A 14,340-nucleotide genomic window follows, 5' to 3' on the forward strand; every position below is an offset into this window, starting at 1 on the left:
AGGATGTCTCCGAGAGGGTGCAGAATGTTCTCACGGGGAGAGGGGCCAGCAGGAGGTCATTGTCCACATTGAAAGGGAAAAAGTTGAGATTCTGAAGGGCGATTACAGAGAGTTCGGCAGAAATTTTAAAAAGGAGGTCCTCAAGGGTAGTAATGTCTGGGTTACTCCCAGTGCTACAAGCTAGTGAGGACAGGAATAGGATAGAGCAGATGAATGCATGGCTGAGGAGCTAGTGTATGGGAGAAGGATTCACATTTTTGGATCATTGGAATCTCTTTTGGGGTAGAAGTGACCTGTACAAGAAGGATGGATTGCACCTAACTTGGAAGGGGGCTAATATACTGGCAGGGAGATTTGCTGGAGCTGCTCGGGAGGATTTAAACTAGCAAGGTTGGGGGGTGGGGAGGTGGGACCCAGGGAGATAGTGAGGAAAGAGATCAATCTGAGATTGTACAGTTGAAAACAGAAGAGAGTCATGCAGGCAGGGACAAGGTAGGACTAATAAATTAAACTGCATTTATTTCAATGCAAGGGGCCTAACCGGGAAGGCAAATGAACTCGGGACATGGTTAGGAACGTGGGACTGGGGTATCATAGCAATTACGGAAACATGAAACATGGCTCAGGGATGGGTAGGACTGGCAGCTTAATGTTCCAGGATACAAATGCTACAGGAAGGGAGATGAGAGAGGAGGGGCAGTGGCCATTTTCATAAGGGATAGCATACAGCTGTGCTGAGGAAGGATATTGCTTGAAATACGTCCAGGGAAGTTATTTAGGTGGAACTGAGAAATAAGAAAGGCATGATCACTTTCTTGGCATTGTATTATAGACGCTCCCATAGTCAGAGCAAAATTGAGAAACAAACCTGTAAGGACATCTTGGCTATCTGTAAGAATAATAGGGTAGTTATGGTAGGGGATTTTAACTTTCCAAACATCGACTGACAGTGCTATAGTGTTAAGGGTATAGATGGAGAGGAATTTAAGTGTGTCCAAGATAATTTTCTGATTCAGTATGTGGATGTACCTACTAGAGAAGGTGCAAAACTTGACCTACTCTTGGGAAATAAGGCAGGGCCAGGTGACTGAGGTGTCAGTGGGGGAGCATTTTGGGGCCAGCAACCATAATTCTATTTGTTTTAAAATAGTGATGGAAAAGGATAGACCAGATCTAAAAGTTGAAGTTCTATATTGGAGAGAGGCCAACTTTGACGGTATTAGGCAAGAACTTTTGAAAGCTGATTGGAGGCAGATGTTCGCAGGTAAAGCGACGGCTGGAAAATGGGAAGCCTTCAGAAATGAGAGGACAAAAATCCAGAGAAAGTATATTCCTGTCAGGGTGAAAGGGAAGGCTGGTAGGTATAGGGAATGCTGGATGACTAAAGAAATTGAGGGTTTGCTCAAGCAAAAGAAGGAAGCATATGTCAGGTATAGACAGGATAGATCGAGTGAATCCTTAGAAAAGTATAAAGGAAGTAGGAGTATACTTAAGAGGGAAATCAGGAGGGCAAAACAGGGACAGGAGATAGCTTTGCCAAATAGAATTAAGGAGAGTCCAAAGGGTTTTTACAAATATATCAAGGACAAAAGGGTAACTAGGGAGAGAATAGGACCCCTTAAGATCAGCAAGGTGGCCTTTGTGTGGGGCCACAGCAAATGGGGGAGATACTAAATGAATATTTTGCATCAATATTTACTGTGGAAAAGGATATGGAAGATATAGACTGTGGGGAAATAGATGGTGACATCTTGCAAAATGTCCAGATTACAGAGGAGGAAGTGCTGGATGTCTGGAAAAGGTTAAAGGTGGATAAATCCCCAGGACCTGATCAGGTGTACCCGAGAACTCTGTGGGAAGCTAGAGAAGTGATTGCTGGGCCTCTTGCTGAGATATTTGTATCATCGATCGTCACAGGTGAGGTGCCAGAAGACTGGAGGTTGGCAAACGTGGTGCCACTGTTTAAGAAGGGCGGTAAAGACGAACCAAGGAACTATAGACCGGTGAGCCTGACTTCGGTGGTGGGCAAGTTGTTGGAGGGAATCCTGAGGGACAGGATGTACATGTATTTGGAAAGGCAAGGACTGATTCGGGATAGTCAACATGGCTTTGTGTGTGGGAAAACATGTCTCTCAAACTTGATTTTGTTATTTCTTCAAAAAACTCAGAAGATTGAGGGCAGAGCAGTAGATGTGATCTATATGGACTTCAGTAAGGCTTTCGACAAGGTTCCCCATGGGAGTCTGATTAGCAAGGTTAGATCTCATGGAATACAGGGAGAACTCGCCATTTGGATCCAGAACTGGTTCAAAGGTAGAAGACAGAGGGTGGTGGTGGAGAGTTGATTTTCAGACTGGAGGCCTATGACCAGTAGAGTGCCACAAGGATCGATGCTGGGTCTTCTACTTTTTGTCATTTACATAAATGATTTGGATGCGAGCATGAGAGATAGTTAGTAAGTTTTCAGATGACACCAAAGTTGGAGGGGTAGTGGACAACTAAGAGGGTTACCTCAGATTATAACAGGATCCGGACCAGATGAGCCAATGGGCTGAGATGTGGCAGATGGAGGTTAATTTAGATAAATGTGAGGTGCTCATTTTGGGAAAGCAAATTTTAGGACTTATCCACTTAATGGTAAGGTCCTAGGGAGTGTTGCTGAACAAAGAAACCTTGGAGTGCAGGTTCATAGCTCCTTGAAAGTGGAGTCGCAGGTAGATAGGTTAGTGAAGGCAGCGTTTGTTATGCTTTCCTTTATTGGTCAGAGTATTGAGTACAGGATTTGGGAGGTCATGTTGCGGCTGTACGGTTAGGCCACTGTTGGAAAATTGCATGCAATTCTGGTCTCCTTCCTATTGGAAAGATGTTGTGAAACTTGAAAGGGTTCAGAAAAGATTTACAAGCATGTTGCCAGGGTTGGAGGATCTGAGCTACAGGGAGAGGCTGAACAGGCTGGGGCTGTTTTTCCTGGAGTGTCGGAGGCTGAGGGGTGACCTTATAGAGGTTTACAAAATTGAGAGGCATGGATAGGAGAAGTTGACAAAGTCTTTTCCCTGGGATCGGGGAGTCCAGAACTAGAGGGCATAGGTTTAGGGTGAGAGGGGAAAGATATAAAAGGGACCTAAGGGGCAACTTTTTCACGCAGAGGGCGGTACGTATATGGAATGAGCTACCAGAGGATGTGGTGGAGGCTGGTACAATTGCAACATTTAAGAGGCATTTGGATGTGTATATGAATAGGAAGGGTTTGAAGGGATATGGGCCGGGTGCTGGCAGGTGGGACTCGATTGGGTTGGGATATCTGGTCGGCATGGACAAGTTGGACCAAAGGGTCTGTTTCCATGCTGTATATCTCGATGACTCTATGATGAGTCTACTACTGTTGCAGGCAGGGTGATACATGCCCCTACTACTCTGAGTAAAGAAACTGCCTCTGACATCTGTCCTGTGTATTGCCCCTCAATTTAAAGCTATGTCCCCTCATGCTTGTCATCACCATCCGAGGAATAAAGCTCTCACTGTCCCCCCTATTAACTCTGATTATCTTGTGTCTCAATTAAGTCACCCGTCAACTGCTTTCTCTCTAACGAAAACAGCCTCAAGTCCCTCAGCCTTTCTTCGTAAGACCCTCTCTCCATACCAGGCAACATCCTTGTAAATGTCCTCTGAATTCTTTGCAAAGCTTCCACGTCCTTCCTATAAGATGGTGACCAGAACTGTGTGCAATACTCCCAAGTGCGGCCGCACCAGAGTTTTGTGCAGCTGCAGCATGACCTCATGGCTCTGAAACTCAATCCCACTACCAATAAGAACTAACACACCGTATGCCGCCTTAACAACCCTATCAACCTGGGTGGTTACTTGAAGGGATCGATGTACATGGACACAGATCTCTGTTCACCTATACGACCAAGAATCTTGCCATTAGCCTAACACTCTTTGTTTCTGTTGCTCACATTGTGAGCAATGAATGCATTTGACTACTTGTGAGAAGTGCAGGTGAAATGCAGCTTCACCTGGAAGTTATGTTTTGGGCCCTTGGATACTGAGGAGGGAGAAGGTAAATGGGCAGCTGTTACACCTTTTTGGCGGTTGCAGGGGAAGGTGTGTCTTAGCATTTGTATTGTTAATTCCTTTAAGAATCTTCAGTGTTTCATTCTGCTATCTTCCAGCTGTGGTCTGACTAGTACCTCATATGGTTTTAGCAAAGTTTTCTTACTTTTGTACTCCATTCCCTTTGAAATAATGGCAATATTCCATTTCCCTTCTCTACTGAAATTAGAAATTTTGTGATCCATGGTTAACCAGGGAAGTTAGGACCCCGAAATCCCTCTTCTAAAGCCTTTTGCAGTGTTGTTTCATTTTGATACAGATCATTCTCCTATAATGACGTCAATGTAATTTGGTGATTGATGAATTAGAAAATGATTTTTTAAAAATGCAAACTCCCATTGGCTATTATGTGATTACATCCCTGGTTACCTTAAGTCCACCCTAATTCAGGTCAAGCAAAAGAGGTTGGATGACGGGGCAGATATTTTCTGACCTTACTGTTGATGTTTTTGAGGGTGATTTTTAGCAGTTATTGCTGGAGGGAAAAGTTTGGTCTTTAAGAATCTCCTCATTCTGGAGAATGCGCCAACTCATTTCCCCCCCCACCATTTGAACTTTCTGAAATACTAACTCTGAACACAACCTCACTCCTTCAAGCCATGGACCAGTGTGCAATAGCAGCTTTTAAAACTTATTATCTAAGGTGCAAATCCAGGAAGTTGATTGCATCTACTGAGGGGGATAATGAGGGCATTGTTCTTTTGGTTTTTGGAGGTGTTTTAACACCTGGTTAAGAATGTTATTGACATCATTGTGAAGACCTGGGGTGATGTCAGTAAGGACTGCTTACATACCCTCAGTCCCTATCTTAATACAGTACTGTGAGTCAGCAAAGTCAAACTCCTTTCAAGTGTTAAATTTATTGTACTATTTTGTTAAAATATGATTTTAATGTTGACTTAGACTGCTATTGTTTGTGTTAGGCTCACTACTATTATTGCATACGGTTTGGCCGAAGCTTCTCCCAGATTTTGTTTCATGACTTTAAAGGTATTCAACCATCGGAGGAGCTTCCAGCAATCAAAGAACAGTATTGCTCTTGCAAAACAATTTGTGTTTGAAGGAGTGGGGCCTAGTCTACAGGGGAAGTTTCAGCTCAAGATGAAGATGAAGTAGTGCAGGATGCAGCACCATGAGAATTTTCCATTTGTTTTGTCTTCTATCCTAAGGGAAGTTGATAAGCAGTTGTAGCTCTGAGAAGATAACTGCAATGCAGAATGCAGTAGGATAGCAGTTTGTGGCATAAAATCTTATCTAGCACCCTATGAACAGCATCTTCATGAAAGAAGAAAGATGGCAAAGCAGCAAAAACTAGGTGCCTTTTTTAAGCCAATCCCCAAGAAACAGTCTGAGGACAATGAACTATAGCCAACCACTTCCGGACTAAATATTTTCATACATTCAGGTGCAGGGGTATAATAAAACGGTGATGACGACCCTCAGCCCCTGTCTCAATAAAACTATAACTCAGCAAACTCTCTAACTCCTTTAAAGTGTTTCATTTATTTGTTTTATTTCATGAAAATATGATTTTAACATTTGACTTAGACTGTGCTATTGTTTGTGTTAGGCTAACTTCTTCTGTTTTTGTTTCAATTTTTACTGATATTTTTGGTGGTTTGTCCCTAGCCCTGTTTTACCCATAGGCCCTGTTATTACTGTTGTGATTTTTCTATAAAATGGCATTGCACGGGAACACAACTACTGTGTTATAACAGTGCAGTGTGTATTTGGCTTCTACATTCATCCTACTAAAGTGCATAACCTCCTATTTGTCTATGTTATATTAAATCAGCCAAGTTTTTGCCCACTCACTTTACCTGTACTTTTTGTCATTCGTAACACTTGCCTTTCTGTGCCGTCCATAAACCTGGCCATAGTACATGCACTTTCTTCATTCAGGTCATTTAATATATATTGTAAATAATTGTGACCCCAGCACTGATCTCTCTGACACACCACTAGTTGCCATCCTGAAAATGCACTGCTCATCCCGGTTCTGTCTTCTCTTAGCTACCCAATCCTCTATCCATGTTTATATATAACCTCTAACACCATAGGCTCGTATCTTCAGGAGCCTGATGTCAAATGCTTTCTGAAAAACATTACATATTATATCGACTACTTTCCCTTTATCCTGTTTGTTACCACCTCAAAGAATTCCTAGTAAGTTTGTCAGGCATGATTTCCCCTTTGTGACGCCATGCTGACACTGATTTACCATATTATGCATTTCTGAATCCTCTGCTACTGTGTCCTTTTATAATACTCTAATAGTTTCTCAATAGCCGATATTGACCCCAACTGGCTTATAGTTAGCTCTTCTTTTGTCTGCTTTTTAATAACTGCATTATGTTGGCATTTGTCCAATCCTTTGGGACTTGCCTGGAATCTAAGAAACACCTAGAAGATTGCGACTAGTGTATCCATTCTCTCTGTAGCTACTTACTTCAATGTCATAAGATGTGTCCCATCAGGTCCATGTAACCCATTTGTCTTTAGCCCCCATTAGTTTCCCAAGAATGTGTTCATTTAGTGATGTTTGTTTCCTCTTCTCCTTTTGTCCCCTTGAATGTTTAGTAATTTTGGAATGTTATTAGTGTCCTCTACTGTAAAGGCTGATGCCAAGCATTTAGTCAACTCATCTTCCATTTCCTGGTTTGCCATTATTATTTCCCCAGCATCATTCTTCAAGAAGTCTATATTCCTTTTAGCTTCGCTCTTCATTTTTATATATTTAAAGAAGCTCTTGCTGTCCTCCTTGATATTATTTGCTTGTTAACAGTCAAAGGTTGTCTTCTGTCTTTATTATTTTTTGGTCTCAGCCACAGAGCAAAAATTCATCCCCAGGATTTTGAATTTCACTTGGCAGCTCGTCCTGATGAGCTTAGTGGGAAATTTGATTAACACGTAACCTGGGCCAATCAATGTCATTTTTTAGCTGAAGAAGCAGTTATGGACATATGTGGAATATTGGCTGGCTTTATTGTAATCACTGGGAAGTGGTACAGTTCTGCAAGTCTCTGCTCTGAGATGTCGATTTGAATGCATCAACCTGGCTAATATCCTGCAATCAGCAATGAGATTAGCTGAAAAATGGCTTATTTTGATCTGAATTAGTTTACTGAATGATGTTGCCCACGTGTGGTAAAGATCATTGTCTCAACTTCAGTGTGCTGTCTTATCTGAAGGATATACGTATGGCAGTATATCTGTCATAATTGAATGTGTTTCAGCTTGGATTATGCATTTCGCTTGGCTGCAAGACTTAAACCGTCGCCATTTGACCAGAGTAAGAATTAACACTGGAAGTTGACAGAGAATGCATTTGTTAGACTCATGATCCATTGTTGTACTAGATTTTTAAAGTATTACAACAAAGAAAATACTTTTTGCAATTATAACTGGATGTAGAATCAATATCAACCATCACCCTTTGCTGAATTTGCAATCTTCAGCTTTACGTGTAATTAATTTCTGTGTAATTAGTAATTGCCAACCAAGTATTTAGTAATGGAAGGTTAAAGCTTAACCGTACCCTTTGTCTCTTGAGAACATTTCAATTAAAAGTACAAAAACTGTGTTCACAAGGTTGATACCAGGTATAGAAGGGACCCTGTTATGAGCAGATATTGAACAGATTGGGCTTGTACTAGTTGGCATATTGAATGAGAAATGATCTAATTGAAACATACAAGATTCTTGGTGGATTTGATGGGGTAATTGCAGAGAGGTTGCTACTCCCTTGTTGGAAAGTCTAGAACCAAATGTTTGAATAAGAGGTTGCACATTTAAGATAGCAATGAAAGGGTTGTGAATCTGTGAATTTGATCAGAGGGTTGTTAAATATCTTCAAGGCTGAGATGGGCAGACTTTTAATTACTCATGGAATGGGTCTTATGGGGCAAAGGCAGGAAAGTGGAGCTGAGGATTATCAGATCAGTGTGATCTCACTCAGTGATAGAGAAGACTCACTGGGCCGAATGGCCAACTTGCGTTATTTATGGTCTCTCCACATGTTTGTTCATTTTTATTTCCTCACTTTGATTATTTCAACACCGCAGCTTTCATTAAAAAAAAATGTAAACTTAGTCTCTGACTCTTCCCTTTCAGATACTGTACACCACGGCATATGGATTTTGATGACCTTGAGCGCAAATACTGGAAGAATCTGACGTTTGTCTCTCCCATCTATGGAGCTGATATCAGTGGCTCTCTGTATGATAATGTAAGTAATAAAGCTGTTTTGAAGAAGCGCACTAATTTTTTAAAACAAAATATTGATTTTAATTTTGTCTGTAGAAGATCGTGAGCTACGGTTGCACCTTACTTGGGTCAGTAATTCCTTTTATGCTACTTGGGCTTTCATTCCCCTCTTTCCCCTTGTATAAGGTTGCAATGTACCTTGTGAATTGAACTTCGCATTTGTGCTGTGTAACTTTTCAGTGAATGTATTAAATGCCCCGGTTTGGAACTGTTCTGAGAAATATTGTCTGGTAAGGTGTAGTTATATGTTCCATTATGGTAAAGAGAAATAGTGCCTACTTTGCCAATAGAAGCATATGTTAACTGTGTCTGCTCCAGATACGTTCTCTGTCTATGGTTGTACAACTTAAATGGGGGAAGAAAGAAAAATCAATGAATGAAGCGCTGCCAGTTTATTTGAGACCTGAGAAGAATTATGCAAATGAATAAATGGACAACCACCTGATGAAGGAACAGTGCTCTGAAAGCTAGTGCTTCCAAATAAACCTGTGGGACTAAAACCTGGTGGTGTTTGATTTTTAACTTTGAACGAATACAGGGTAATATGTGTAGTTTAGTGTGGCAGGATAGATTTGGACTTGGGTATGGCATGAAATGATGTGTTCCAACTTTTTTCTTCACATGCGCGTAGTCATTGCCTTGTCAGTGGGTAAATGGAATTCTTTAAGTCTGCCATGTTTAATCAGGAACAGTCCTCAATAATGTGAGTCCTTGATTTTACTGCACCACAGCTGCAGCCTATGTTCTGTACAGAGGTCTTGGCCAGACTGGAACTGGGTTAAATGGCCCTAATATCACTGTGACATCAAATCCAGTCTCCATTTCAGCCGGCAAAACGATCTCTTTCTACCAACTATCAAATCAAAGAAAAATTAGACTGTAACAGCATTAAATGTGGCGACAGAAGTAAACAGATTCAACTGGTTGACCATGCCATTCAGTTATATCATGGCTACTCCTCAATGCCATTTCCATGCCTTACCTCCATAAGCCCCATTCCCTTAACCTAAGTAATGAGTTCTTGCTGACTCTTTATTGTTCATGGTTCTCTATTACAATCTAGATTTTGTAAGCACAGCTTACATTCATATCTGTTATTAATATGCAGAAATTTTGGTGCTATTTTCTTTCTCTCCTCGTTTTACATACATATTGGCCTTGGCCTCTGGACTACTTATCTAGTGCCATTGCCACTATGCCACCAACTCCACTGAGCTTTATTCCACCTTCACTGGTGCTCACCTATCTGTTCCTCAGTGAGGTCACTGCTCAGACGTCATGACTGGAAATCCTTTCTGCTTTGAGGCCATTTGTAAACTCTGTTTGTACCTGGCTTGTGATAGGGAACAGAGCAATTAGGGTTCACAAATTGTGGGGCCAAATCTATATTACGTTGTTATTTTATATGAAGATTGCTTATTTTTATTAGTGCCTGTGCTGGTGAATGTCATTTTCACCCTTTATTTGAAATGGTATTTTGGATAGAATGTAGGTGTTTTTCTGAGGTGATATAGGTCCTTTTGAATGTCAAGTCATTGCTTTTTAGTCTTGATCAAAAAGTCAATTTTAATTGATATTGGAAAGTAGACCTGGGTGAAAATAGTTAACACATGAAGGTGTGTTGGTGTAGATTTGGATTCTCTTTTGTTTCTTGTTCCTTGTTTCAAGAGCAGATGATGTGCAATGAAGATTTGATAGATCTCCTTCATGACTATCCATTTAGGATAGTTTGAATTATTTCTTGTTCAATCTTTAAAGGATTTAGGCACACACAGACTCTCACATGTGAGTCTTGCATGTATCATTTCAGCCATTTATTTCTTCAAAATATGATGCAAGTAATTTGTTTTCATTATTACTTCGACCACTTCATTAGCCTGTAAAAACTCTTGACAAAGGGTCAGTTAGACTCAAAATGTCAGCTCTTTTCTCTCCTTACAGATGCTGCCAGACCTGCTGAGATTTTCCAGCATTTCTCTTTTGGTTGTTAGCCTGTAATATTCTTTAAGTTGAAAAATGTTGTGCTGGAAAAACACAGCAGGCCAGGCAGCATCCGAGGAGCAGGAGAATCGACGTTTTGGGCATAAGCCCTTCTTCGGAAATGAGGCTGGTGTGCCAAGCAGGCTGAGAATACGATAGGTGGAAGGAGGAGAGGGTGAGGGTGATACACCAGAGAGGGGGTGGGGGCGGAGGGGTCGGGAAGAAGATTGCAGGTGAAGAGGGCGGTGCTGAATCTGGGGGTTGGGACTGTGAAGGTGGGGGGAGGGGAAATGAGGAAGCTGGAGAAATCTACATCCCTCCTGTGTGGTTGGAGGGTTCCTAGGCAGAAGATGAGGCGCTCTTCCTCCAGGCATCGTGTGGCCAGGGTCTGGCGATGGAGGAGGCCAAGGACCTGCATGTCATTGGCGGAGTGGTAGGGGGCGTTAGTGTTTAGCCACGGGGCGGTTGGGTTGGTTGCTATCCTTCATCCCCTCCCAGACCTGCAAAGGACCTTTGCTATTCTTCATCCTCACCCAGACCTGTAATATTCTTTAAGCCATTGAAGATTGTATTACTTATAAATCGATTGTATTCTTGATAGTCGTCTTGCATGAGATCTTGGCATTAAATATTACGGCAACAGAATATTAGACTTACCATTGGGATACTTAGAAGTTAGTAGTTGCTTTTTTATAAGCACATAGATGAGGACAAATATATTTATGTAAGGTTGTATGTATTGGTTGAGTATTAGAGGTTTGAATGTATATAGTACATTTTCCATGACTTACTGCTATTTTTTTCTCTCATCCTTTGTTGTAGAATATTGAAGAGTGGAACATCGGAAACCTCAATACGTTACTGGATATGGTGGAACAGGAGTGTGGAATTGTGATTGAAGGTGTGAATACTCCATACTTATACTTTGGGATGTGGAAAACCACATTTGCCTGGCACACTGAAGATATGGACCTCTACAGCATCAACTACTTGCACTTTGGGGAGCCCAAATCCTGGTATGTAGAGAGATTGTATTATTAAGTTGAATTGGCAAACAACTTTTTCTTTTGGTCTATTTGGAATTTTTGAGGACTTCGCTAGATATTGAGGTCAAGATTGATTCCTTTGGTTAATGCAGAGTAATATGAAGCATTCTGCAGTCAATGCTTTCTTTGAATCATTTTGTGTGTTCTTTTGGTCCTGTGTGTGTACAATGATTTCTGAATCACATCGGTTGTCACCAAAAGTTTTCAGGCTGCCTGGTACCACTAAGTTTGATTAGAGGAAGATTTTGTGTTTTGCTACTGCACTGTCATGTTCTTTGTTCTTTGACACTGGAGAGTAGATGCTTTTCAGACTGGTTGAAGATTTGCAATAGAGTTTCCAGAGGTTGGTAATCTTGATAGGCAAATAGTAAAAGGTCTGATGGAAGTATAAATAGTTCTCAGGGCACAGTAACTTTCCCAGATGCCCGGCTATCAGATAACACTGCACAGGTTTTTAATGGTAAATGGTTACCATTAGCCATGTACTCTATTCCTGTTACTCTTTCCAAAGTGAATCATCTCTCACTTTTCTGCCTTAAACTCCATTTGTTACCCCTCAGACCAGGCCTGCAACTTATCTATGTCTACAACTTACCTGTAATGTCCTATAATTACTAACCCATCCTTCTATGCCCTTATCCAGGTGACTTATAAAAATGCAAACAACAGTGGACCCAAAACAGATATTTGCGTTACCCCATTAGTAATTGAACTCCAGGATAAATATATCCCATCAACTGCTACCCTCTGTCTTTCAGCTAACCAAATTCTGATCCAAACCATTAAATCCCAGGCCTCTGTATTTTGGGCAATAGCCTACCGTGGGGAACCTTATCAAATGTCTGACTGAAATCTATATACACCACATCAACTGCTTTACCCTTATCCACCTGTTTGGTCACCATCTCAAAGAACTCAGTAAGATTTGTGAGGCACGACCTACCCTTCACAAACCATGTTGACTATCCCTAATCAACTTCATCCTCTCTAGATGATGATAAATCCTATCTCTTATAACCTTTTCCAATACTTTACTCACAACTGAAGTAAGGTTCACTGGTCTATTTTGAAACACTCAGGTGTGCCTTTTTTGAGTCTTTACATTGTTCGTCGATGTTTTGGACACTCTAGCATCTCCACAAACCAAGGGCTGGGTGGTACTGGTGTTATGAGACTCTGGTGTTTTTTGTCAGTGGGGGTCTCCGACCTGCCTTGGTGTTAGTGGATTGGCATCCCCTTTTTAAATTTTATTTTTAATAGTATCTTTTTGGTGGGGGTTAGCTGATCCTTGTCTCAGTGCTATCACCGTCTTGCAGTTGTTTGCTCACTTGTCACTGAAGAGTTGTAATAATTTAACTGTCAGTGACAATGTGAGTCTTGATGTCTTTTGGGCGAAGGTCTCAAATATCTCTATGCCGAGGAATTTCATGAGACAGTTATTCATGCCCAGCCACTTGCCTTTGTGTGTCCATTACGAAGCCAAATTGCTTGGGTTCCAAGCCTCCTGTCAATTCCGTGATCTCGGCATTCAGGTGTTTTATATTTGTCAGTTTTTCATGCCATGCCATTTCTAGTACTTTACTGTCATTCTTGTACCGCACTGTGACATCTACTGCGATATTCTGCTCTTTCCTAAAAATGAGATCAGGTTTTCATAGGGCACCATCTTTTGCGAACAATCTGGGCTCCACTTATGATGTCCAGCCGTACTTGCTGACATGTTTTTGCAACTGGTTAATGATCTTGTTATGGTGTTTTATGTGAGCATTTTTTTTAGAAATGGACAGCATTCTGAGATGTGAGATTGTCTCGATTGCCGTCTCTCACCTTCGACACAGTTTATTTCAATTTGGTCTTCCTCTAGATAGTGTAGCTCTTGTCGGGTATAGATTACCCCGCAAGAGCAAGCTGTTTATAAACCTAGAAGATTTTTGCTGGTTTGCTGCTTTTAACCACGAGTTAGAGATCTTGTCATCTCTAAAGTACTGGATGCCTGCCCCTTGACATTCCAGTTTTTGCCAGTTTTTGAATTCCCATTCCCTCCAGCCTGCATACCTGTTGGGTGGTTTCTGTCGCCCAGCGTCTGCCGCCTAAAGTGCTGGCATGATGTTTGGATGTCGGTTATTGGGTCCATTTCCTCCTCGCTGCCGTTATGGCTGCTGGGTAGGAAATTTTCAATTTCTTTAAGGACTTTGAGCTCTCGCAGTCCCGCAACGGTATCTGTGTTGCCCTCTCCTTTATACTGAAAGGAGGCCCGAATGACCACATCACTGGACATCTTAAGTGCCTCGTGTTTGCGAACAATCGCAGGTGGAATCTGCACTTCCAGTTTTGGGGTGCCTAGACCCCCGTTCCTGTTGCTGGTAGACAGGACTCTGTCAGCGATATGAGGTGGTAGGTGTAGGGATTCTTTGGTGGCGTTACGGATTATTTGGTCCAGTTGTGTAAGGGTAGTCTGAGATGCTTCTGCTAGGATCAAGTGGAAATACAGTCTGGGGATGACATGTTTTCAGGATTTCCAACCATTGTCGTGGTCGGAGTGGTGCTGCCTGTATTCCTTTAACCCAGGTCTTAAACTTTTTCCTCCCACGCTCCTTCTGCCACACCTGCCCACGGATCAATAAGGGCGCCCAGGTACTTCTCTGTCACCTGGGGGTAGATAGGCTATGGATTCATCTCACTGCTTCCAGTTTGCGAAGTGTTTGTATAAGAAGGTCTTCCTTTTTAAATGTAAAGTGGAATCCATTTGTCTTTGCTATGTTAATGCGGAGGCCTGTATGGTCACAGTATGCCAGGAGCAGCTTCAAATTCCTTGCAATTCCGGTGTGGGAGTTGCTCAGAAGGGCAATGTCATCCGCGAAGGCCAAAGTCGAGCAGTTAACCCTTCTGCCGCCCAGGGGCATGGTGAACCCTGAGATGGCCTTCTCCAGACAGC

The 14,340-nt window shown here is 41.8% G+C and overlaps 1 protein-coding gene across 2 annotated transcripts in view; it reads left to right on the forward strand.

Moving 5' to 3' along the window:
* Positions 1 to 14,340, forward strand: part of kdm4b (lysine (K)-specific demethylase 4B) — a 499,010-nt gene that overhangs the window by 104,539 nt on the left and 380,131 nt on the right. For both annotated transcript variants that reach the window (XM_072593817.1, XM_072593816.1), the window contains 2 exons: positions 8,227 to 8,341; positions 11,182 to 11,375. In XM_072593817.1, the coding sequence (XP_072449918.1) occupies positions 8,227 to 8,341; positions 11,182 to 11,375 (309 nt within the window). The remainder of the gene's footprint in view (positions 1 to 8,226; positions 8,342 to 11,181; positions 11,376 to 14,340) is intronic.

Source organism: Chiloscyllium punctatum, chromosome 24 (assembly GCF_047496795.1).
Source record: "Chiloscyllium punctatum isolate Juve2018m chromosome 24, sChiPun1.3, whole genome shotgun sequence".
NCBI lineage: Eukaryota > Metazoa > Chordata > Chondrichthyes > Orectolobiformes > Hemiscylliidae > Chiloscyllium > Chiloscyllium punctatum.